The 25873-nt window shown below is 36.9% G+C and overlaps 1 protein-coding gene across 1 annotated transcript; it reads left to right on the top strand.

Annotated features, from left to right (window-relative positions):
• The first annotated feature begins 2563 nt into the window (after positions 1 to 2563).
• LOC110047835 (syndetin-like) lies at positions 2564 to 25475 on the top strand. The gene is made up of 35 exons (XM_089283963.1): positions 2564 to 2711; positions 2837 to 2899; positions 4077 to 4121; positions 4245 to 4313; positions 5172 to 5243; positions 5924 to 5977; positions 7023 to 7093; positions 8045 to 8162; positions 8424 to 8459; positions 9489 to 9571; positions 9988 to 10030; positions 10129 to 10308; positions 11114 to 11179; positions 11269 to 11316; positions 11967 to 12137; positions 13157 to 13251; positions 13414 to 13603; positions 15004 to 15091; positions 15556 to 15644; positions 16218 to 16314; positions 16390 to 16444; positions 16723 to 16817; positions 17426 to 17517; positions 18006 to 18035; positions 18586 to 18663; positions 19523 to 19564; positions 19656 to 19747; positions 20005 to 20101; positions 20214 to 20288; positions 20851 to 20934; positions 22301 to 22341; positions 22849 to 22929; positions 23057 to 23155; positions 23412 to 23502; positions 24778 to 25475. Exons 1-35 carry the CDS (start codon positions 2670 to 2672, stop codon positions 24898 to 24900), a joined length of 2895 nt encoding a protein of 964 aa, XP_089140089.1. The 5' UTR covers positions 2564 to 2669; the 3' UTR covers positions 24901 to 25475.
• The last annotated feature ends 398 nt before the right edge of the window (positions 25476 to 25873 follow it).

Genomic DNA, 25873 nt, shown 5'->3' with positions numbered 1-25873 from the left:
ACTGAATTCAAAAGCCACGTTATAACCTTTACAGACATAGGAACGTTGCCGCACAGAAAAAGATTTGCAGGTGTAAAGATCTTGACACAAATGTTGCCTGTATATTAAGTAAAACTCTTGTTATTCATTAGTAAGAGACCATCTGTGTGGGATTCACATACCCAAAAGGAAACTCACGACATCCAGATCTTGGGTATACAATTTATTATCGAATACCAGGGTATGTGATTCGCATACCTAAAGGGAAATTCATGACATCCAGATTTAAGGTGTACAACGACAAGCCGCTCGTTTTGTTAAACGTGTATGTGTTCCAGGTTCCATCTGATAAATTCGACAGTAAAAGTCGGCAAGTAAAGTAAAACTTTATTTAGCCACCGGGTCAGCCTTTTTGATAATGCTAGTAAAATATAACGAATATTAAATTTGATCGAGGTCTTTAGAGTTCCGCTCCTAAATTTTTATTTTGTTTATGGCGTTTATTTATGGTGCTTTTTTCCTTTGCGTGGGACCTCCTCCGATTGTTTTCTCATTGGACTCATTGAAGAACGCCGTCTGATTATTGACTTCATTAGGAGCCTAGGAAGCTTAGGCCCGGTCACCGGAGGAATTTAAAAACGTAACCATCACCGGTCGTTTTATATTTTTGTTTGAGGAAATCTCGGCCAGGGAAATCACATGGTTCTCCTGATCCTATCGTGTACGAAAAGGTCCGTTCTAAAATGTTTTCCGTCCACACGAAAACTCAAAGTCGGCGTTTTCAAATTCCTCTGGTTTGACGAGCGTTTTCGAAAAGCTCCGTTTTCGTGATGGATTACTCTGGACCGTAGGCCTAACCGCAGAAATAAAGCTGTATGCGTTGTTAAATTCCTCCGGCGTAGTGTGGATGGAGTCTGGAGCAAACCACGACTTCAATAAGCACCACCAAACAAAAGGTTTAATGAGCAAAACAAAGTCTGTACAAGTGTGTTCAGCCGTAAACCTTTGTACATTTCATAGCCGTCCTCTGCAAAACAACAACGCAAAATGACCGCGAACGCGAACGAGGAGTCGAACTGCTAATTTTTCGTATTTCCATTTAGAATTGAACGATGTCATTACGTATTTAGCCTGAGCGAGGTTTTAGAGTCATGGGCTGCTTTGTGCTTTGCTCATGTTTTATCCCAAGACTAGTCGAACGCAGATGAGAGTATCGTATAAAAACCGTAAAAAATCACATAAATTGAAGCTCTTTGCCATGGGTTCTTTTTAATTCAGCGATTAAGTTGTCGAGCGTTTCGGTGGGAAGTTTTTTTCTCCTGCTGAAACAATCTCGTTTACGTTACTCCGCCGATGCAATACCTTTTCATCTTCCCCATTGCTACATGGCAATATCGTTTGCATCTTCCTCTGAACGTGGCGAGATGAAACTCGGGGCTTTCCCGCTCCAAACCAAGTAATTATTACAGTATTTCTCTTTCCATAGCTTCCAGTTCTCGGAGATCTCGCTACTTAATTGACCACAAATCTAAATGCTGCGGAAATAATTATATCTGGTGGAGTAACATTGAAAATTGTGATGCTTTAGGCGGCGAGGCACCGGAAGTTGTTTTCGCTCGCACGTAGGCATTCGTAGACGGTGGACGTTGTCGACGAATTTGAACTACCCTTTCGCTGCAACATGTAATATTAGAGGGCAGAGAGAACTTTAAACGAACGTCATCACTCAGCAAGGCCTAATGTGGCTACTGTAAATCAAGATACAGAAGGTGAACGCGTATTTTAATATATAACTGTATATATAACATAAATTACAAAGCCGTTACAGAACATAAGCGTGCATATAAAGAATGTTTGGCAAATTAACATATTATAACCTTAAATTAATTAAGGTATGTCCGCCATTTTGAATAATCAAATCCAGCCGGTCTCAGAAACTCGTTTGTCTAGTTTGGCTATGACGTCAAGGCTTTCTCATTGGCTCACAGCCAAATCTTTTTGTTTTTTCGCTTTATAAGTGCGACACCACCCGGATGGTTGGGCGGTCAGTTAACTCCACCGCAATATACACATCTCTCTTAATCTCTCTTAAAACAATACCTCCCGGATATATAATAAAGTATTCTTCTTCAACCACCCCTTTAAATATCCCCCCAATATCCCCTCACAGCCTGCAGTTCATTAATCCCATACATATCTACACAGCCCACCTCTTATTAATCCCCCATATATACCTACACAGTCCACATTTCAAAAATCCCCTACACATACCTACACAGCCTACATCTCACTAACCCCCCACATATACCTGCTATATCAACTCATGAAGATATGGCCTAAGATATCTTAGAACTAGATGTGTCCCCACCCCGGGGAATTTGCCCATTTTTTTAGAAAAATACTAATGTCCGGGGGTTAGCCCGGGGGGAGGATGGGCACTGCTGGTATTGACTGACGCATAAGCATATTTTCGCGCTAAATGGAAGCTTTATATATCAAAGGTGAACTGTGCCCTTAAGTTATATGACGTATCTTCCTGAGAAAAGCTTTGACCGCTGACTAAATAAATTCTTTGCTCGATTTTCGAAAACTAATCATGGAGAATCAGGAGAATCAGAAGAATCATGGAGTTATCATAAAGAAATTAGTCAAAACTCCAACACCGTAGTTTGTGCAACTACGTGAAGTTTATGGCTCTACGGAATCGATTTCGCACCTTTCTTGGCCTAGACGTAAGTGCAGTATTTTACTTGGTGACGACAAATTATGCGAGTCAGTTTGTCAAAATATCGGCTCAGTTTGTAGGAAAATATGCTCAATGTTGTGAAGTTCGATTTGTATCTCTTTTTCTGTTTAGCGTCCTCAGAAAGATTCTCTTGATGGAGGCTCTACGGAGAACCTATCTGAAATTTTATATAAGGTCTGTGAGTAATACTTATTTGTCTTTGAACGGATCGGAACCCGATGCCTGTTTTAAGCATTTAAAGCTTAATAAATTAAATAAATTATTAAATTAAGCTTAATAAGCCCAAGCTCAAATGCAGGGTTACAGCTACTGTTTGACAACAGAGAATTACTAACAAACGCTTTTATTTTGAGGAAATGATCATGTATTTATAATTAGAGCTTAATGCTTAATTTTAAGTGCGATTGTTTCAGCTTTAGTAGATTGGTTAACCCTTTTATAAAGCTCACATGTACAATATCACTCCTCTTTTTATATATATCTTTCTCCTTTTCATATCTTACTTATGCATAGTTTTTATCTGTACAATTTTTATACATTTTTTTATATTCTTATATATTTTTAGATATTTTAAAGTTAATTGTTATATAATCTTAGTTTAGTTAATATTTAGTTTTAAAATATGAACATTTTACCTTGTTATTTTGTTTTCTTGGCACACCTCTATACTAGCTGTGCATCCTGTAGACTCTTATCAAGTCTATGGGATGCACTGTTACCACACCTAAGTGTGCGACCAAGTAAAATAAACTATGTCTGTGTTTATGTCTATGCATCTATGTGTAGCTCTAAATTAGTATAGGTGTCCCAAATTAGCTCACTATTTTACAGTGACATGTAGGATTTTGGCACATTAATTAATAAAGTTAATAATAAAGTTTTTTATTTATTGTATTTTTGTCTATGTCTATGTCTATGTCTAACAAGAAAAAAATAATAAGTAGATAACGCAGGGAGAGAATAACTTAATCCAATAACCTTGATTATCATTTGAAACTTTTTTCTTCCTTTTCATTGGCTAAGAGCCCATCTTGTGACCTGCAAATAACTAACTACAGATAACTGTCTACTCATGCATAGTATTATCTAAGTGTGTTTAGCTAGAAATAATATTCTGCTCCTGCATAACAATTATTGTAACCACACTCTTGGGTGGAAAATGGCAGATCGCTTTCCTTAGCTGTCATAGATATATTTATTGAACTCAGTTATCTCAAAATATCATGATTTGTCAGTGTTTCACAGATCAATTAGTTGCCTCATCCTTTGGCACAAGTAATTGATCTTCTCACCACTGACAAATCATGATATTTTGTTCAACCTCGTCTAATAATTGTTCATTATTTTTTAGGATGATGTGCGTGAATTCCAGGATGACCCTCGTAGTGATGAAGAGGTTTGTGCCTGTTTTCTGTCCCATTTGTTTATCAATGCTGACATATATTCCCAGTTTGCTGACACCTGTTTACCTCACGATTAATACTAGCTCCTCTCCCTTGCAAACATTTTATTTCTTCAGGTGTTAGGATCAATAAAAGAGATATATTTCAGTGACACCTCATTTGATTCCAGTGATTATGAACTTCATGTAAGTGCAGTAGCTGCAGAAACATTTATTGATAGCTTCTAACCAATATACAGTGTATATATGTATATGTCTGGATTTATGAAAACTGTGTCAATTTCAGCATAGTGACCCTGCCACTTCTCCAGGAAATACACAGGCTTTTCAGTCAATTAATCACAGGCAGTCTGTCACTGTACAACCTACTTAACCACCTTGCTTGTGTGTAACTGGCTGGCTACCAGTCCCTAAACTTGCTTAGCTTGGTTGGCAAAACTGTCCTGCAGAGGAAACATCAGTTTTACTGACAGAAATCCCTCTCTCCGTGGCCCAGTCCACCCCTCTGGGTTAAGGCCCTTGAAGCCCAACTGGGCACCAGCTGGTAACCAGAACCTTGGGCTGTCTGCTACAACCCCGCTTGATGGAAGACACCCTGGGTTTTCAAGTGCTGCGAAGGCCTGACTGCCAGTGATAGCCGACAGTCAGGCAAAAATTTAACACGGTTTTCATAAATCCTGGAGATATTTATATATATGCAGTGCAGCTGTTTATTAGTCTGTTAAAGAATTCTAATTATTCAGTTTCTTGGACAAGAACTCTTTTATATGCATTATCCAATTATAAATTAAATAAGTAATTAATAAATAATAACTAAGATTAATTAGTAGTGGCATATTCACACAGAGGCTCTACACTGTACATCCACTATTTCATCGGAATGTTTATTTTATTGCTAGTGTTTGTAGAGTGAACGATGCAGGAAGCACACTCAGATAGTTTAGAATAATATTATTGAATGTACAATATTTATAGTTGGTATTCCTGTTGTATAATTATTAAAAATTGATCAAATGTAATTTTATTGTTTGATGTTTTTTAAAGCAACTTCCAGAAGTTCTAGATCTTGATGAACTGGATGATTACAGAAATGATCTTCGACGACAACTCCAGGCAGTAAGACTAATTATTTGTTTTCATTATTGTGGCTAAGGATTTAGATTTGATATTTTTGATATAACATTGTCACCTCACTGTAATGTGTTACCAGTAATAATGTGGAACCAGGCATTTACAGATCTAAGAAAACCGACTCCTCTTGATTCTCTTAAAGGATGGATTTGCTGTTTAACTTTCCTCACCGATAGTGGGTTCATGGAATGTTTACTCTACAACACCCATTTGAGGGAATTTGAATGACTTTCATTTAATTTTTTAGTTGAAGTCACAGTTAAAGTCATGTTAGAATAATATTGTGTTTGCATTGAAATTTCAAGTCAGAGTCTAACTTCCATCTTTTTATGTTCCTTGACTTTTAGAGTTGTAATTCAATGAATCTAATTTAGTATTACCTTACACGTACATGTACCTTTAAATAAAAGCTATTATCCCAAATCTAACCCTAATAAATCTAACCTAAGTAGTCTAATATAGGTTATAACCAGAGCACACTGGGACTAAAAATAGGGACTGTTACCCTGAACTCAAACTCTGAATATTTTAACTTTGAATTCAGACGTGAAACTCCAACTCAAATGGATCAATTGAAATGGATAGACCTAAAAAACTTTTTAATATTTAGTAAAACTATCATCTGATGACATGCTGAATTCTTAAAAATTTAATTTTTATTCTAGGTCTCAAAAACACTGTACACAAAGGTTCTTGAAAATCACAGTGCATATGTACAGGTAACATTCAGAAACACCTTGACATTGTCAGATTAACAAATAGATTCCATGTTGCCATGTGTCTGTTCAGTAATAGATTGCTGCTGATGTCAAAATGTGGTAAGAACAGAAAAGTGGGAAATGAGCCATCAGGTGAGTGTGTGAAGTGCTGTTGTTCATTTCACATTTTTCGGTGTCTTCTGTGATCTATTACTGAACAGATGCATTGCAACATGGAATTTACTTGTTTTGTGTAATAAAGAAACAAACCAAAAAAAAAAATGTTAATGACGACACCAATGCATCTCTCCTCTGATAGATCATAACTAAGAACCAATCAAAATACAAGAATTACTTGACACATTATGTAATTTATATATGTTGTGTTTCAAAGCATGGCCTTTATCAGTCCTGCTGGACTCAGCGAATGAGGGTTTGTAGTGACTGCTGCAAAAGACCTCAACTTCTCTCTTGGCATATAAATATACATGTATATGTTGTAGTTCAATTTTGCCTTTGGTACAGTTTGTTTCTGAACCGGTACAAAATACTTTGAACTGGTGCAAAATGTTTCAATTGCTACATGTAGAACTGCAGTTATGGTTTTAGTCTCAGGAGTTATAAATTATTTTATTTCCAAATAAAAAATAAAAACAAACCACTTGTTGTAGTTTACATAGTATGACTAGTATTCAGCAATTTTTTTTATTACATGTAGTTTAGTGTATAAATTTAGAGCAGTGTAGAATAAAGTTTTTATGATTGTTGAATTATCAAACTGGTGCTGTGGCTTTTGAGCTTTATTGTTTGGTTGTTTCTGTCCAGCCAGAGGGGGTACATAGTTAATGCTGAAGTTTGAAATTAAAGGAGTTTGTAGGCTCCATACATACCCTTTCTAACAATCATCAGTTATAATCTCTGCCATTCAGTTAATCAGAAATGCATGTGATGACGATCATGTGTCTGTGAAAAAAGTGTTGTGTCATCAACTGTCATTTGATCTTTTGACCACTAAGTTATTTAAAGAAGAAACACTGTGCCTTGTGATACTTTGAATATTTTCCAGGAATTACAAAGAGTGATGGACTTGCAAGAATCATTACACACTGCCTCTTCAATCTGTGACAGAGGAAGAAGGTTGGATCAAAGTTTCTTGAGCTTGTTGAATTGCACATTACAAATACCTCTCTGTACTGGACATGAAAATGTTTTCAAAAAATAATTAATGAAAGTGCAGTACAACATACAGTGCTTGAAAAAAAGTGGTTGTTTAGTCATCTGATATGACCAACAAGTTCACTGTCAGTCAACTATTGAAATATTAGTGGCCAATATTAATGGCTGAGATGACCAACTAGTTCAACAGTCAACTATTTTACAGTGAAGTCAAGAGTCTGGCTGGACTTCAAAATTGGCTCATTTTTTTCATTCTTGTAAAATCTAATTTTTGCAATAACACATGTGAAACACTTCTCACACACTGCTGGGAGCCATGCCAAGCCCAACCATGCAGCCTGACCTATATTAACAGAACAACATAGCTGTCTTACAATGACACAAAAAAATAGCTAGAGAATAATATTTCACTTCAACTTAATGCATTCTAAAAATACTTCATGGGTGGGTGGGTGGGGCATGTCAGGCATTGGCAGATGGGAAGACAAAAACTGAACCTTACACAAGCCACATGACCTGAAAACCCCCAGCACACTTGTACTCAGCCTCTCAGCCGTGTGTGAGAAAAATGTTTTCTGCTTCTTTCATTCCTCTGCCAACGGAAAGCCACACTTTCAAATCAATGGGTAAATGTTGTTTTTAATGGGCAACCAAGGATTCATCAGAGCAATCATTAATTTACAGGTCTTGTTTTCTGGCATTTCAAATAGAGACAAGCAGTGCATTGAGCAATACAATAACATTTTCACTGGACACATTTTATAGCCATTTTAATTTTTTTAAAGGTTCTGTTCCCTCTCTGATGTGCTCAATATATAAAAACTGATAGAGTTAAATGACACCCTGATACTGGTCAAGTGAGGATGATACAAGTAGTTTGCCTCCAAAATTTCCTTTTTTATTATTTTCAAGACACTTGGACAAGGCCAAAAGAGGAGTATCTGTTGGTGGATTAGGAATTTTGGCCAAACACCGCAAGAAACAGCATCTACTCATTCTGCTTGAGTCTCTGAGAACAATTAAGACCTTGGTAAGGAAGAAGATACATTGTACCCCATGTGGATATTACTTGCATAACCCGTAATAAGATTTTGTCCATATGAGACATGTGTACTGTGAAACACCTGAAGAACTGATGATGTCATGCTTGTTAAGCCTAACAATGAATCATTGTCTTTCCAACAACAATTGACTTAACTTTTTAAATATATTAAGTTGGAGTGGAGTATTTGAGTGTAGTTGCCAAGTAAATTAAATAATCATTAACTTTTTATTATCTTATTTTTCTCAGCAAAGGACAGATGTCAGACTGAAAGAAATGCTTGAGGTACATTACATTCTTTACAAACAAGATATCTATATATATTCACTTCAAGATAAGGGGTGGAAGGGGAGGAGAAAGAAGTTGGGATAGAATTACAATTATAATCATGTTATACAGCAATATGGTAGTTCTGATGTCAAAGTAAAGTAAAGTAAAGTAAAGTAAAGTAAAACTTAATTTAAACAGGGTGGCCCATTCAGCCCATGCAAACAAATTAATACTGATATTTTCCAGCAATTATTGGTCTCCTTTTATTACTGACTGGTCAAACTTGAGAACAACAGTAATACACAACCTCTATTGATAATCCTGGCTAGTCAGGGTTACATTTATCTTGGTAGTGGGAAAAATGTGACTTCCTGAACACCTGAAAGTGACATGTTCAAGGCATGGTTTTAATCACATGAAGTCTTTTAAAAAGTTTTGGCGAGGATAGGACTACTGATGAACTTTTGACAAATTACCTTAGAACACTGTTCCTAAGACTAACACACTGTAAGACCCTCAGTTGAAAATTTCCTCAAAATGTTATAATTACACTGAAACTCCATCTTTTTCTCTCAAATGTGGGTTATTGTTCATTTTCAGACAAGTTTTTTTAACATACAAATGTATATATGGATTTGTGTGGAGCTTAATTTATTGCTTAGATTTTGAATGGAAGTGACTACCCTTAATCAAAGAATGTTCTCTGATATAATTTGTTACGTGGTTATTATTAGATTATAGAAATATATGAAGAAGATAGCAAGGGTAACTTACATGGCCAATCTTCACTCTAGAACACAAATGAAAACAACAATCTATCTCAGTTGTCAATTCTTACATGTACAAGTCATGTTGTGCCATCTCAATGTGTTATAGTTAAATACGTATATCATATCATGCAGACCTCTTTGACAATAACATTAATATTTTAGGTCAGGAGAAAAGGTCATTCTTTGGCTTAGTTAAAGAATATTTTAATTTAGCAGAAGTATCTCTTGTCAGTATAGATTACATGTACAAGTCAATGAATGTTACTTTCTGCAGGAAGAGGATTACCCAGGTGCCATTGATTTGTGCCTTGAGTGTGAGAAGGCAGCTAGAGCATTCAAACATTACAACTGTATAAGGTATATGTTCATATACACTATTGAAGCCCTATGTGTCACTGGGCATTCTGGGATTGAGTGGCATATACACTGTATAAGGTACATGTGCATGTACACTTAAGTCTGTTTCAGGTTTTATTAACAGTGCAACTAGTTGCCAACTTACCTTCTACAAAGTTGAACCAACAGAACACAGATGATTATATTGGGAAACTCATAACCTCTGATGTTTCCTTTTATGTTTTCTTACATATTAATAAATTTTGATTGCATTGTATTGCCCTGTATTGCACTGTGTTGCACTGTGTTGCACTGTATTGCACTGTATTACACTGTATTGCACTGTATTGCACTGTATTGAAGTCCACCCATCTCCAATGGAACATTTTGTGGTTAACAAAATTGTTTTGAGTACATGTATCTTATGTAATTTTCAGTGAACTGAGTTCCAATCTCCAAGAGACTCTTATAGACATTGAGGTGAGCTGGCAGTTTATGATTTCTGCAGTTGAATCTATTAAACCTATATGTAGTTGTGTGTAACAGTTTAATATTATACTTGTACTGTCCATACACAGAAACAACTTGATGTGGCCTTGGGAAAGATGTGCAAAACCTTCACTCCTGTAAATTACGAACGTCTACTGACTGCTTATCGATACCTTGGGAAGACACAGATTGCTATGGACCAGCTGATCATTCATTTTATGACTGCTATTAATCATGAATCCTTTTCTGTTTTATTGGATCATAATGGGGTATGTAAATTATTGAGAATAATAATCTCTTTTTTAGGTCTGAGGCATTTTGTTACGTTAGCAGATTTCTCTGTTGAAGTACTTGTAAGGTTTTTTCCTATTTTCTTTTCTACAGTGTATGTGGTCTCCACCCATGTTACTGTATTCTTCTAATTGAAGATTGCATTTGTTAAAAAGTGCATAAAACAAAGTTTATGATTTATACTTTCTTAAGAGCAAGCTATTAATATTGTAAGTTAGACTAGTTTGCTGTAATGCTTTGTAATAATTATTATTTCCATTTGAATGTAATATTTCAATATATACACTGAGGATATTACACCTTGGTACGAAGATACAAATTTTATTTTTTTGGTAGTAAAAAAGATATTATTATAATATTGATTTTAACATGAGAAAAAAATTCATATCTTCAAGGCGCCATGTAATTTTCTTGTTATTATATCAAAGAAATTGACTGTTTGTACAAACCACTGTGAAAAAGTGAGAAATGATGACATCAACATTGTCATCAGTGAGGATATTGAAAATATGCCACTCAGGTGTTCCAGATGTAGTTTTGTGTGAATTTTATGAGTGGTGTATTTTCCAGCAAAACACTGAAGTCTAGTATATAATAATGTTGTTTAATATTTTGTATATATTTTGCACAATACTTATATCTGTCTACTAAGAACAAAATGTTTTCTTAAAATATTCTTTTTGATACTATATTAATGTTAGTAAAGTGTGCAGATGTAACAATATTTGTTGCTTTCTGATCAGTTTGTCCCCTTAATTTAACTATTTTTTGTATGTTCTTAAGGAATATTCCACAGAAGCTGTGTCTGAAGATGGTTTTCAGCATCTTCATTTTGAAGAGCAGTGCAAGGTATATGTGCAGCTTTTTAAGTCATACGTCTCCCTCGTGTTTGCTGCTGTAATTGAAAATATTGAATTATTTGTATAATTGTATTTCAGAAAGTTGGATTGGACCATTTTACCCCTTGTTTATTGGATCTCTGCAAGGTATGACAAGTGGTGTTATTACACAAGTACAACTGTTCCTGCGCTTATCATCCTATCCTGTTTACAACATGTATATATCTTACATGTATGATATTATAAATTAGGTTTGAAAAATGAAGAGCTCTCCTACGTAGGTGAACTAAAAGGGTAAACCATGTTAAAACAAAAGGCATGAAGTCAGTCAATGGAGATTGCATTTAATATTCATGAAAAGAGATTTATACTGCCAAAAACCATATCAGATTGTAAGAAGTGAAAACAAGAAACATGTCATGTCTCCAAGCTTTTAGTATGACACAAAAAATGGGTTGCTAGCATCTGTCAACTCCCTTGCTACTCGTCAAGTGTCACCAAGTGGGAAAATACTGTAGTTACCTTATTTTGAACAAAATAATGCTGTTACTCATCAAATTAAACCCAGAATTCTAGAGTTAAGTATCAGAAGAGACCAAGTCGACATTAGCATTGTCTCTATATTCGTTTACTGAGAAGAAAAAGACTATTGTTGTGTCATTTTGGACAGCTCAGTTTTGACTGCCATTCATATTGCAGGTGCAGCTACTGTATGTAAAGTGAATCCTGTTGAGATAAAATAAATATTCACAGATGCTGTTGTCCCCTAGCTATATGTTGATACTCTTATATTTCAGGTGCTGTGGTCTCTCATGTTAAACTATCACCACATAATCAAATGGCATGAGCAGTATGACCCTGCTATGCATGTAAGTGAGGCTGAACAGGATGAGCCTTCTGCTGAGGCCACGTACAACAAAAATTACATTCAGCAAAAACTAGAACATGGACTCAATAGGATATGGAAGGTAATCGATTCCTTATTGTTCAGTGCCTGTTGAAGATTACATGTAATCAATTGATTCAAGCATTGCAGCCTTGTTTGCGGCAAGAGTTGTTACATTAGTCATTAGCTGCCAGTGTCTTGAACTGTTACTTGTATTTGTCCTAATGAGAAGGCCAAATATGCATGGACAAGAGCATTGAGTCCTTTGACACACACTGACAGGGAAAAATATTCCCAGTCCTGTGCAAGTTCTTTTTATCACTCCAAGGCAAATATTTTTTAAAATACTGTATAATTGTTATTACACATGGCAGGAAAAAAAATTCAACTCCACTTGCCCAGTGGACTAGTAAATTTCAGTTTTCACTTGCCCCCACTAAAATATCACTTGCCAATGTGGCAGCCAGTATGGCAATCAGAGGACATATGGGAGCAAAGTATGCTTGGATTCCTAACTAATCCATGCTTTCAACTCAGTGGATAACTAATCTTGCATTCAAATAGCTTCTGACTGTAAATTATCATTCATCAAGCTGACATTTTCATTCACACTCACAAGACTACTGAGGCTAATTTCACTTGCCCACTGGGCCTCTGAACTTCTATTTTCATTTGCCCAAGAGCAAAATTTACTTGCCCAGGGAATTAATGGACCTGGGTTTTTTCCTGCCCCATTACACTGCCTAAATGCATATTTAAGATCCCCATAAAACAGATATTTGGAATATGATGTAATTCTACATGCACCCACAATATCTCGCTACTAACCCATGCAACCACAATATTTATTTTTGTTTGTGTGGCAAATCCAAAAAATAAATAAAAATATAATCTCACTTGGTCACTGTGCTCACTGATGAATTATTGTTGTTGTATCTTGAACATAGAATCATATCTTGTTGCGGCCGTGTAATATCATTTATATTTTATCTATATATGGTGTATAATACCAAATTTGTGTTGTTCAATTAAATGAAACAGTGAACAAGTTGTAATATTAAGACATTTTAAATGATGATTTCTGTCAATGGTTACGTCTAGGAAGTCCAAGAGAGAATAAAAACACACATTCTTGCACATGATCTGTCTTATTTTAAATATGATGACTTCATTTACGTCTTGGATCTTGTGAACAGGTAATACATGTTTTTTCTTTCCACCATTTAAAATTTAGTACGCTGGTGTTTGTTAGAAAGAGTGTAATAGTGTACAATGAATATAACAGACAGTTATTTACTTATGTATGGAAGTGCAAAGAATACACAACACAGCCACATGTTTCATTGTCCTTTTCCCAGATTGATTGCTGTTGGTGAAGAATTTTGTGGCAGTACATCAGAAGATCTCCATGATTCCATCCGAACACAGACTGTGAAGTACTTTAAGACATACCACAGGTCAAGGATGGATGAGCTACGCATGTTCCTGGAAAATGATGCTTGGGAGTTATGTCCTGTTAAGGCGTCATTCAAAATCATTGATCTTTCGGTAAATAAATAAAGCTGATACCACACTATGTGTACAGGGCTTGAAAAAACTTGAATTCCAACTTGCCCTTTGGACAAGCAAGTCTTAGTTTGGTCTTTTTTTAATTTAGTTGGCAGATGACTTGTCTGAGCCTCTGCCCATCACGCAAGTGAGAATGAGAAGTTACTTGCCCGCCAGGACAAGCTACATTTTGTGGATTCCCAGATGGCACTATTTTCAAGCTCTGCTCGCATAATGTGATTAAGCTGTATAGATATGGAGAGCTGGAGCATAGACAAATTGCAAGCCAGTGAGTCAAGCGTGTGAGCCATGTGAACCAGGATCCCTAACCTTTCAAAAGGGCTAACCACAAGCAAATCAAGCTAGCTTAGGTTAAGCAGAGTGCTCTTTAGTCTAACCAGAGTTCTACTGTAGTTAGGCTAATAGGAATGTTATTGAAGCTACCCAACAAGTGAGCCATACAAGCCATGTGAGTCAGGATCCCTACCTCCCCCCCTCCTGTTAAAGGCTAACCACAAGCAAATCAAGCTAGCTTAGGCTTAGCAGAGTGCTCTTTAGTCTAACCAAAGTTCTAGTTAGGCTAATAGGAGTGTTATTTAGGCTAACCAGGAAGTGAGCCATACAAGCCATGGAAGCAAGTGATCCCTGCTGTCTCTAAGGCTAACCACAAACCAACAAAATTTATGAAGGGTTAGGGGCTATTTAGGCTAACCAGGTGCTATCCAGGCTTTACAGAATGTAATATTTAGGCTAACTGGAGTGGCTCACGTGACTCGCTAGCCCACATTTTGTGCAGACCTGAGAGCTGTGTGTCACATGCATGTAAAATATTAATCATCCTTTATTTGCTATTTTCTATACTCATTTTCACTTAAGAAATACATATATGTAGTAAAAAGCTTCCATTTCATTCTTGAGTACAATTCTGAGTTAGTTCTAGTGGATAAGTGACTATCTAATATCCATGATAAATGTATGTGTACATCCAAATTTTGGTAACATGTAATGAACCATCTTTGTGAAACCCAGTCATTTCTAACATCTGGACACAGTGACGGACATGTATAATGACCTGTAACTACCAAGGTTCCGATCCCATTATGCAGAACGAATCTTGGTGTGTAGTAAGTCAACAAGAACTGCAGGCACAACTATTTATTAGGAGTCAGGAGTGGAGGATTTCCAAGCTGATGTTGACACATACATACATGGAACAGATACTTGACATAAATAGTGTATTGAAAAAACAGTGTACCCTGCAGCTGGTATTTCATTGACTGCAGTAGTTGTATCAGACAGACATGCATACAGTACATACGTACATCTGATTACTAGAGCATTATATTTTATCACTAGAGCATTTATACACACACATCTGATGACTGGAGCATTTATTGCAGGAATTCCGTTTTATGAAACATCAACAACCTCTTCTCAAAACTCACAAAAGAACCCCTTCTGGAACAGTCCATGTTACCACGGATACAGGTGTGTAATCCTTGGAGTACTTGTACTTGCTATGTCCAGCTTGATATGTTACACACACTGTGGTCAGTTGCCATAAACAAAGTCAATCTTTAGTCAATCATCAAGGTTGCAGTTCTTGATTTTAACCAATTAGGCAATCCCCCTCAAACCTCAAGTCAGTAAAGACAACTGTGCAATTCAGTGTGAACATTTTGTAGGGGGGGGGGGGGGGTGGAAAGCTGGTTCAATACTGTAATGATTGTTCAGCTTTATACTTACATGTTGTGATGAGCTCCCTCACATGTCTATTTTTAACATTTGTGGGAATCTCCTGCTGTCCTTTTACTCCAGGACAAAGGTTAAAAAGTTGTGCTTTTCAGTGTATTCATGGAACAATAATGGCAGTAATGGCATAATAAATTCAGTCTTTTCAGTTGAGAGTAATAGGATATTTTCAGTGCTGATTTAAGGTCTCTTATGAACAGGTTTCTTCTCGCGGTACTCTAGTCATGGCAATCCTTTTGATTATGTGTATGTCGAAGATGAAGCTGAGGATGTCTTAGCAGAGAATGGAGTGAGTCCTACTGCATGCGTTTCCTTCTGTTTATGTCATTGTTGGAGAAATGTTTGTTGTTTGTTTGTCTGTTTGTTGAGCTTTTTCAGTCACAGATTGGAGTTCAATTTTCCATTTGACGGTCAAGTTCAGCATTATTTATTATTTTTTTTTATAGTCCTATAAAGTTAAGTGTCTGGTCTTTTCCAGTTTTTCAAAGCAAGATTAGCGTCAGTTTCAAAATTTAGTTCAATTTATTAACAATCATCTACATCCACATTCTACATGGCGGGTTGTGGGAAGGGTGGCAGTGCTGGTGAACAGGGTAAAACTGAAAATCGAAATGTATATACGCAATCTAGTTTAGAAAAGAGTAGAAAACATGCCTTTAAAGCTTGCTTAACAGCATTCCATTTTTGCAATCCATGGTTCACCTTTGCACCAAATCAAATATTTTTTCTCATGCAATTGGTCCAAATTGTTAGTTAACTTTTAACATGTGTCAAAATAGAAAATAGTGCCTTGGTTAACTTATAATCCCAGGCCAGAAAACTTACGCTGCTGTTAATGGAGGTATTCTTTCTGTTTTAAAAGGAAATAGCAGACGGGGACGTGAATGAAAATGATAAAAGATCAAGAGGACTTAGTCAAGACGATGAGGAAGAAGACGATGAAGATGAAGACATTCCAGGTGAAAGATTTCATCCTGTTATTCGCAGTGTCCAGTATTCAAGATCATTTATTTTATCCTTTTTGTTGTTTACAGAAGAGCTCAAATTAGATTACGTGGATGAAAAGACTGGTGAAATACCTTTAAGCAGGTTTGGTGTACTTGGTTGTCTGTTTAAGGTTTTTGAGAGAAACGACATGCAGGAAAGGCAGCGAGAATAAAAGACAGAATGATTTTGGCAGCATAGTTATATCCGTCAATTCACATGTCCATGTTTGTTAGATATGTACAGTAATAAGAATGCAATGCGCTTACAATTGTTAAAATAACTAGGGCTGCAAGAATGGATAAGTTCCAAACAGTGATGTTAAATTAATGTTGGAGCCTTGTTTATATTTAAATTAACAGTCTGTTATAATTTATTCTTAGGACAGAAACATCAGTTCATAGCAGGAAACATCAGAAATTCCTGTCTAAAGTTCCTTGTATAACCAACACGACTCTCAATGTCCTGAGAGTGTTCGGTGAGTTTACTGTTGACCCAATCATTTGACTATGCAGTTTAAGTAACTTGCCTAATTGTGAAAGAGGTGTGAAGAAAGGTGTAGATAAGGCTAATCCTCTATGTCATAGTTAGACATAACAAGAGTGAGCCTTTCCTTATTGTCTACATGGAAAATAAATTATTTGGATGAGTGTAACACATTTTAACTCGTTTTCTGGCCTTACCAAAGTGTGTTGTGTATTTGGTTACATTTCAATTGTTTTCCACGGACTTCATCTACGTCATCTCCGGCCGACACACGCCTGAAGTCTGAGCGTTAGAATTCTATCCGCCGTCCTAATTTATGACAGACATCTTGCATTTTTGTGTTAATGCGTGCTATCTACACAGCAACTCGGCGTAGTTCAGCGTAAGGGCGTCCTCCGTTAAGATATGGTGTTGCTCTCGATTTCTAAAATATAAGCTTAAATTGAGAAACTGCCGTAAAAATAATTTCAACTTGACAATTCAAATGGAAGCTGTCAATTTATTGTGCATCAGTGCCTTGATCATCACTTTTATAATATTACATTATATTACATAAAGTACCTGATATGTATTTTTGCTGTTGTTAATTGTTTGTTGTAGGTAAATACATGCAAATGATGAATGTGTTGAAGCCTATTGCCTTTGATGTAGTAATCTGCATGTCTCAGTTGTTTGATTATTATTTGTTTGCCGTGAGTATTACGTTTATCTGCTATGAACAAGATCTGTACCGGATATTATTAGGAATAAAGATTACACTCAGACAACTTCCAAATGACTTAAGGAAAATACAAAGTAACGTTATTCACTTCAGCCTGTTTTTACTGATTTTAATTTTGTGTGTGTGTGTGATGTAATGTTACTCCTAATTCGTTCTCGGATTGTCAGTAAGAGACAAGTGATATGCAGTTTTACAGTCTTAATTTGCACACTCCCGAAAAAACTAATAATACAAATTTCAGAGTTTAAAATTAAAACATCGGGGTTTCCCAAGGAAGAAAGTAGGGTGAAATTGTGTGTGAGCGAAGCTCCGTGCAGTCAGTTGTCTTTCGGCTAGTCCGCAAGTGTTCAGCTGCTTACGGGAGGCCAGCCATATGATGGGCCAATGTCATGTCGATCTTTATGCTTTCATGTTGCATTTAGGTTATTTATTCTACTTTGCATTTAACGTATTTCACAGGTTGCGTCATTTTTTGCCCCTGAAGTTATGGTAAGACTGCTGCTTGTAGTGTATGATTTAGGCGCATACCGATTAATCAATGACTATCGATTATTAGTACAATTCTACTTGGAAACTAATGCAAATGCTGCAATCCGATTGGCTGAGCTATCGTACACTGTCAGGTACACGCATTTTCCCTACATGCTAAACACTAGTTTGTCTACATGTCGCCGTGTGCTCGAGCAATTTAATGGAAGATTTCTTTCGAAAGTACCTACTTGTTTTTCAGAACAATTTCAGGTGCTTGCTAAATGCTCGATCAAATTTGATTGCCTAGTTAAAGGGATGCTTTTTATGCGAAAACTTTAACCATCTCTAAACTTGCAAACGGACTCGATTCGCGCAAAGGAATTCACTTGAAGAACTTGTGAGCCTTTGTTATTATGCTAAATTTTAGAGACTGTATGCTATCAAAATCAAATCTTCGCATTAATTTATTCACGTCGTTGTTGATCAAGAGTATAAAATATAAAATATTCCTTTAGTTGTTTACTATATCAAGTAATTGATTTGAAATCTTAAATTTGATTTATATCAGGTTGACGGTAGTGCCCATGGTTTGAGTATAAAATTGAGGACAAGTTTGAAGAGAATCTCAGATAATCTTATTCATCACGTAAGTGTCACAAAACGTTTAGTTGATACTTCTGATTGGTGGGATTCTTCTGACGTTTTACCATAGCACCTCTGCCCTCTGCCTGAGATGAAAGTTTGCATCGTATTATCTTAGGGTTTGGTTTAGATTTCATCAAATTGTTGTCAATTGCTATTCTCTTTGCTTGCCTTTGAATGATGCAATCCGTTTATTTTTCACAAAAGCGTAGATATGGCGTCAAGTTAGCCATATTTGTGTCCTTGTCTCCTTTGGAAAATGAGGTGTTTTCTTATTGGAAATTTGCAATGTCCAATGTTGCCGCGCTGAAAATGCTCGACAATACTGCACGATATGCACAGTTCTAGGAAGCTGGTTAAAAAACCATTATGGCGTCATGGCTGTTTTTATCAGGCCTTGACTCTGAAGATGACTTCCGCCAGGATTGTCGAAATATCAGTTACTAACAACTATTGGAACAGAACTTCAGAACTATCCTCACCCGGACGATCACACTATGCGAAAAAAAACCCTCCTCAGTGGTAGTTTGGTTTTGCTTGGAAAATCTCCGTTGTTCAAGATGTGATGTGATCGGTCCAATAATCTTCGCTACCTGATAAAAGAGTCCTGTACATTCGAGTCGGGTATTCAATAACTTGAATGAGTAAGTCTTTCAAGTGAGTGTTGAAGCCTTTTTCTGTGTCGCTAGAAGTGCATGCGGAAGCCACTTTGTTGGAACTTGTTAGTGACGTATGTTTTGTGACTGATTTGCTTGGCGTTAGCTGTCATCCACGGTGTTATTATGAATGTGTCTGACGTCTTTTAAGGCATGTTGTCTCATAAGCGTTGCTTTCTGATTCAGTTTATATATTTTTTTTTACAGGAACAGCCACCTGAACTGATGACTGGCGGAAATGACATGAAGGTTTTCATTGCATTGTTTTATGGCAGTTTATGTGAATTTTGTTGGTGTGTCGTGGGAAGGACTCCACTTAAGTCTCTTTCCATTTTATTAGGTTTTGCATCCTTATCTGTCACCTCTTGTGGACTTAACTCGAGTTGATACCATGTTTGGTTTGTCTGAGAGAATCATTGCTACGGAATCGTTGTGAGTTGAAATTCTTGTTTTCTTTTTATTGTTTGGTAAAAGTTCTGGAGCTCTTATTGTACTGCGTTTCATAGCTGCTCCATAAGTAACTATGTATACATATTAGCTACTTCCTTTTAACTTTTCGTTAATTATCAAGTGCTTAATAGTTATGAGCTTGTGGCTTGGACATGGGGGCAGCCTCATCCCGTGTATTGACATTAATAAATTGATTGTAGTGTATTGATGAGTTGTTCAGTTTACTATTTGTATTTCAGGGTGTTTCTAGCTGGTCAGTTTGAATCTCTCCATGCACACCTGGAGGCCATGATACCTGGTAACAAGCGAGCATTTCTTTCTCAGTTCTACTCTCAGGTAGGTTCAGAGAGAATCATCTTACAATCTTTTGTCCAATCTTCACAACTGAGAGTTCGAAAGATGACTTGACACAAAGAATCTAATAAAGCTTGTACTGATTCCACTTCAGACGGTGAGTACTGCCCAGGAATTACGGCGGCCAGTCTACAGAAGTGTGGCCTCAAGAGTTATTGACTATGATCAGGTAGGCTCCACGCTAAGACTGAACAGCTTTTACAAGAGAACTGTGCCTCCTGCCATTCCTCATGTCAAGTTTCCTGGGTTATTTGGCAGCTTCATGTTATAACGAATGCCTCAACTGAAATTTCTTTTTTCTTGCTTTCTGCTTTCGTACAAATAAACATGAAAAGGCGGGAGGATAACTCGAAAACCTCAAGCCTGCAGTCTCGTCATCAACAACCGATATGTATAATACATACACACGTACTTTATTCGTCCCAAAAGGGCTTTTCGGAATAACGATAGAAACTATGTACAATTCAATTAATTGATGAATAAGCAACTAATTAACAATCTCGAAACATTTTGAAATTAAACTCCTCTTCAGGCAACGTTTGAAGTCCGTTAGTGTCGGTTTCAACTTAAGAGTATAGTCCAGTGAATTCCAGAGTTTAACTGTTCTATAATAGAAGGTTCTTTATCCTGTGGCTGTTTTTTTCCTGTTCAAAATCTAAATGTACTTTTATTGTATTTTATATTTGAGATTTTATTATCAGAAACAAAGACATTGCTGTTTTGCGTTTCAGACGCTTCAGTTGATGACTGGAGTACGATGGGACATTCGTGATATTATGTCACAACATAACGCTTATGTGGACATTCTTGTGCGGGTAATACTTTATGTAAACTTACCGGATAGTATTCTACGCATATCGATGTTAAGTTAGATCTTCGTTTCATTTCTTCGTTTGAAATATCAGCGCGAAATCAAGCGTACAGCTCATCAGATAGGTAAATTGTTTCGATGTCATGAACAATCTCTCCGTACAAGTACTATAACAAATGCAGTGGGACCAGTAGGGAATATTAGTATGTTGACGTCGCAGTTTAAAAGGGATAATAAATCATTAAATTCTCCCAGCTAGTTACATACATACACACATACTCTATTGGCTCGTCCTCACGGGGCTTTTCAGAGTCGATGTCTAGTTCTATAAGAAATCTATGGGGACCTGTTAAGAGAAATTGTATGTTGACATCAGGTTTTGAAGGGTTGATACATAATGATATTCTCTCAACTGGTGCTGTAAGAAATGGACTGTGGCCAGTAGGGAGTACTTGCATACGGTGATGCGGTGGTACTTCTGTGACTGGTTAAGTCCAACCTCAGGTTAAATCGAATTAACTCGGGGTCAAAATTAAACGGCACGTCACTACTGTTGTTAAAAGCTTGGTTACGGCTAATTAATCGAAGTAAATCGAGGTCGAAATTTACTTCTGTTGTTAAAAGCTAGTAACGGCTAACCTTGTGAAAAACAGCGGGTCCAATTCAACTCACATCGTGATGATGTTTTGGTGCATCAAAGTTCCGCTTGCTGACGCATGGTAATTTGACTTCAAGAGGAAGACATAACAGCGTTAAAAACTACCAAGGAGTATGTTAGGGAGTTAAACTCCCTTAACCCGAGTTTACCTAATCGACTCACTAATCCACCCTTGGGGAACGTAATTTTACCTGTAGACGTCTGTTAGCTCTAATCCAAAGTGAACTCTGTTTTGAACAAGCGGGCCCCTGATGACTAGGGTTTCTGTGCTGTGTACAATAGCATTTATTCTTACACTTCCTGAAACGTATATGGGTAGCGGCGAATTGTGAGTGCAAGGTGGTAAAATGCTGGGGAGAACCTGGCATTGACTTGCATTGGAGTAGCGGCAATGTGGATGACTTAAGCCTGAGTGCAACTTTAATGTTTTTGATACTCAGTTTCTCTTAATGATTGGCTTTTGCGAGCTTGAGATTTCTATTTTGGATTGAAGACTGGAACCACTATGCCAATCGAGGTTAACTGAGAAGGAGCAGTGTAAGTCTTTACGATATTTACCACCGGATGAACATACAGGTAGACGAAAACTGAGCGCGCTTTGCAGCGTGTTTATCAATTGCTAATCACAGGGCGTATTTGCCAATATTTGGTTGTTACTATGTAAAAGTAAATGCATGATGTTTTCATTGGCGACTTTTCTTTTTTAATCCAGGAATTACAAGTTTTTAGTATGAGATTGACCCAGTTAGCAAAGTGAGTTTCGCAAGTTTGATTATTTGATTATGTAATGTACACTTGCACTTTGTCAGCAGCTTATGTCCGAAAGTAACAAAAAACATAGGCCTTTTGCTATTATTTCTTGACGAAGTAGAAGCTGAGTAGAAGTGATAAATTATACTAGACCGAAAAAAGTTCTAATCCATGTGACCAAACAAGGAGTCTTGAAAAAATGGTGTTTAAAAGAAAACTGGCTCTTCAGACTAACAGTTAACTTACTTCAGGACAGAAACAAGGAGGGGTGACTCTGGGAATAATTAGCAACGCGCAACTGCAGTGATCTTGTCAAGTTCTTCGTTCGTTATCCAACACATTAGTTTGACTGTTGTGTGTTTTTCTGACTACCAAAACTATAATTATTCTCAGGCCTTTATGATTTGATTCAGAAGAAAGTTTACGTTCAAAAGTGTATTGATAGAGTTCCTTTAATGTTGATAGTATAATAATATGTAATAAGGAAGGTGATTTCTCCATCCCGTGCAGACAAATACCAGTTCCACAGGAGACTCGAGCAGTGCTATGGGACCACTGCATTCGACTTATTAACAGAACCTTTGTGGAGGGGTGAGTATCTTACTTGGACAAATGATCAAAAACTATGCAACCAACCACCTTCCTGTGCTTTCATGACGTGTTGACCGGAATAGCTTCCTTTGTGCTTGTGTTTTAACAGCTACGTTTTATATTCAAGGTTTGCAAGTGCAAAGAAATGTAGCAACGAGGGACGAGCATTGATGCAGCTTGACTTTCAACAATACCTCATGAAGCTGGAGAAACTCACAGATATTCGGTAAGTGCATTTAGGGCTCTTGGTGCTTAGTGCTAGCACTTCTAGATAGCAATATCGAGGCGAAAAAGTTTTAACTGTATTCTCTTCCTCCTCCTTCTTACTGGTATTGTGTGGTCAGTTAGTTGGGAGTTAACCCTGTCAAATTCGAGGGGAAAAAAAAAAAAAAAACAGTGAAAGAAATTGCACACGATAGCACATGTTGCACACTCGATTTCTTTCATAAGACTCATGTGATTTATTGTCGTCCTTTATATAGACCTATTCCCGACAGAGAGTTTGTGGAAACGTATGTAAAGGCTTTTTATTTGACAGAAAATGAAATGGAAAGATGGATCCGAGAACACAAGGTGATGTTCTAAAGTTTGATTGTTTACTATGCGGTACATGCATGATGTTTACTTTCATTTTGAGTTCATTCAGAAGATACTGTATTTTTTGGTGACAACGTTTGAACATGTATGTCTTGCTAAAACTTTGTACGAAGTACACAAGAATTTTTTAAAGCATGAAGACAACCTTTTGCTGCCATTATTTATAGAGGAACATTTCTCTCACATATTTACAGGTTAAAGCACTCAGCGAGTGACTTATCGGGATGTACCTGCACGAGTTCACTAACAATGAACGAGAAATTTCAATACCGCACGAGGCTTTGCCGAGTGCTGTATTGAAAGTTTCTAGTTCATTGTCAGTGAACGAATACAGGTAAATCTCGATAATTCACGAGCAATGAGTGCGTTAACATTTGTATTATTCAAATCGAATACACTGCACAAAGAAACACTGCATTGAAACCACTATATTTGAGTCAGCCGAAGCCATGGTGTAAGGACAGTGGTGTGTTGAATTTACACCACGGGCTATTACACCACGATAATGACGTCAAGGTGGTTGTCTCGTCACAACCCAGTATCACGTGGTACAAATCAGCCAATCAGAAAATCGGAATTCGTACAGTGTATGAAAGTTAAATAATAATAACTCCAAATAGATTTTAAGGACGTTCGCGCCCATTGTTTCTGTGCATCCTCACTCTGCACGTAGTTCATGTCACAACGTCACGCCAAGTCATACATCAAGCGCGCGCTAAGGAAGAAAGATAAGCAAGTATAGGATTTAGCACAGGTTTTGTTAACTTCACCTAGAGTTCGCGTTCTTAAATGGTCGGCCTTTCATAAATCGCTTCCTTTATCGAATTTCTCCATTTTGTTTCTGTTGTTTTTTTCAAAAAAAAAAAAAAAAAAAAAAAAAAACACAACAGAAACAATCTGTACGTTAGATGTTAAAAGATATTTGACTTACTCTCGTGCGACTGAAAATATTTTCGAATGTGGACAGGCAAGAATACTATTTATTCTTTATCAAGGCTTATTCTGCCTCAAGGAAGTTTTTAAAAAATTGTACGTGGGAACATTTGGGTGCGAAAGTCCTTGAATCAGGCGAAAAATTGTTAAAGATCAAGTGTTCAGCATGTCGTAAACATGGGACGAAGAAAAAAAAAATCCCTGTCGACCCTGACGAGATTTTTTATCTTTGCCTCATCCTCGTAAAATGCTGAACATTTAACAGTTCGAGTTACCCTTGTGTAGCAAAATATCTGGAGGTTTGTGTTTGGTTTTCAGGAATATACTGCAAAGCAGCTTACAAGTTTGGTCATGTGTGGTGTGGGTTCTCACGTGACCAAAAAAGGAAAACAGAAACTATTGGCCATTATTGAAGATATGGAACGCTCCAAAGCTCGATAACAGATGCCAGGAAGACTGGGTCTATTCTTTTTTTATTGTCGGTTTTTAGCTTAGCCTAGTTAAGAAATTTAAACTTGTTTCAGATTATAAAGAACTGAAAAATACAGACGAAAACCATTGTATCGTTTACAAAATAAAATAACATCCTGACTAGGAAAAGTAGTTGCCATGCACACAAATTCGCGAGCATTTTTTTTTTTCTGGGATCTCTTCCTCACTATTTGAATGACAAATGTAATGTGCTGTTCGGCTTCTTAGCCTAGAATAATTCGCAAAAAAAAATACGTTTTAAATAGTGATACTTCTTAGTAGTTTGTGAAACGTAATACAGAAAAGGTCCAGGTTGAATGTTTTACCAGTTGCTGCTATGTACATTTACACAAGTAGAAACAGGAAAAGGAAGCATGATCATTAGTGTTGTCGTCAAAGTTCAGCCCAAGCGGTAGAGTAAATGGTAATGGCATGTTACTGCCAGCTATAAAATTATAGTTCTCGTCATCAATAAAGTCATTAGCTTTACCTGTTCTAGCATTGAGATCGCCAGCTAACATATTAAACGTTTTGATGTGAAATAATGTGATGTTTGCTACTATGTCAGGAAAATATCGCGATTAAAATAGGGGAAGTCTTGGGGAGGAATGTCGAGTGCACATAAATAAATAGAGCGTTTTCACTCACGTGGCCAGCAGCCATGCAAATGTATTGAAACAAAAGAAAGTGTTTACATAAGAAAAGAGTTGAACTCTCACAGGATTGGTTTGGAACACCAACATGGCTGCTGTGACGTTATTGTGAAACGCTCTATATCTCAATTCTGAACGTTAAATATTCCCACATGATTGCGTTGACGTCTTGTAACGCAATCGTAATCCAGTATATATCGAGATATTTTGGAACGGCCGTGTTCACTGATTTGGCCTCCCTGCAGCAGGGACAAATTACATTATGAGTGCATGCATGCAGCCACGTGTGC

Source organism: Orbicella faveolata, unplaced genomic scaffold (genome assembly GCF_042242905.1).
Source record: "Orbicella faveolata isolate gen_17 unplaced genomic scaffold, um_ofav_v1 contig_13, whole genome shotgun sequence".
In the NCBI taxonomy this organism is placed as follows: domain Eukaryota; kingdom Metazoa; phylum Cnidaria; class Anthozoa; order Scleractinia; family Merulinidae; genus Orbicella; species Orbicella faveolata.
Note: the sequence above shows the minus strand (reverse complement) of the source record. Positions and strands in the feature narration are given on the sequence as shown.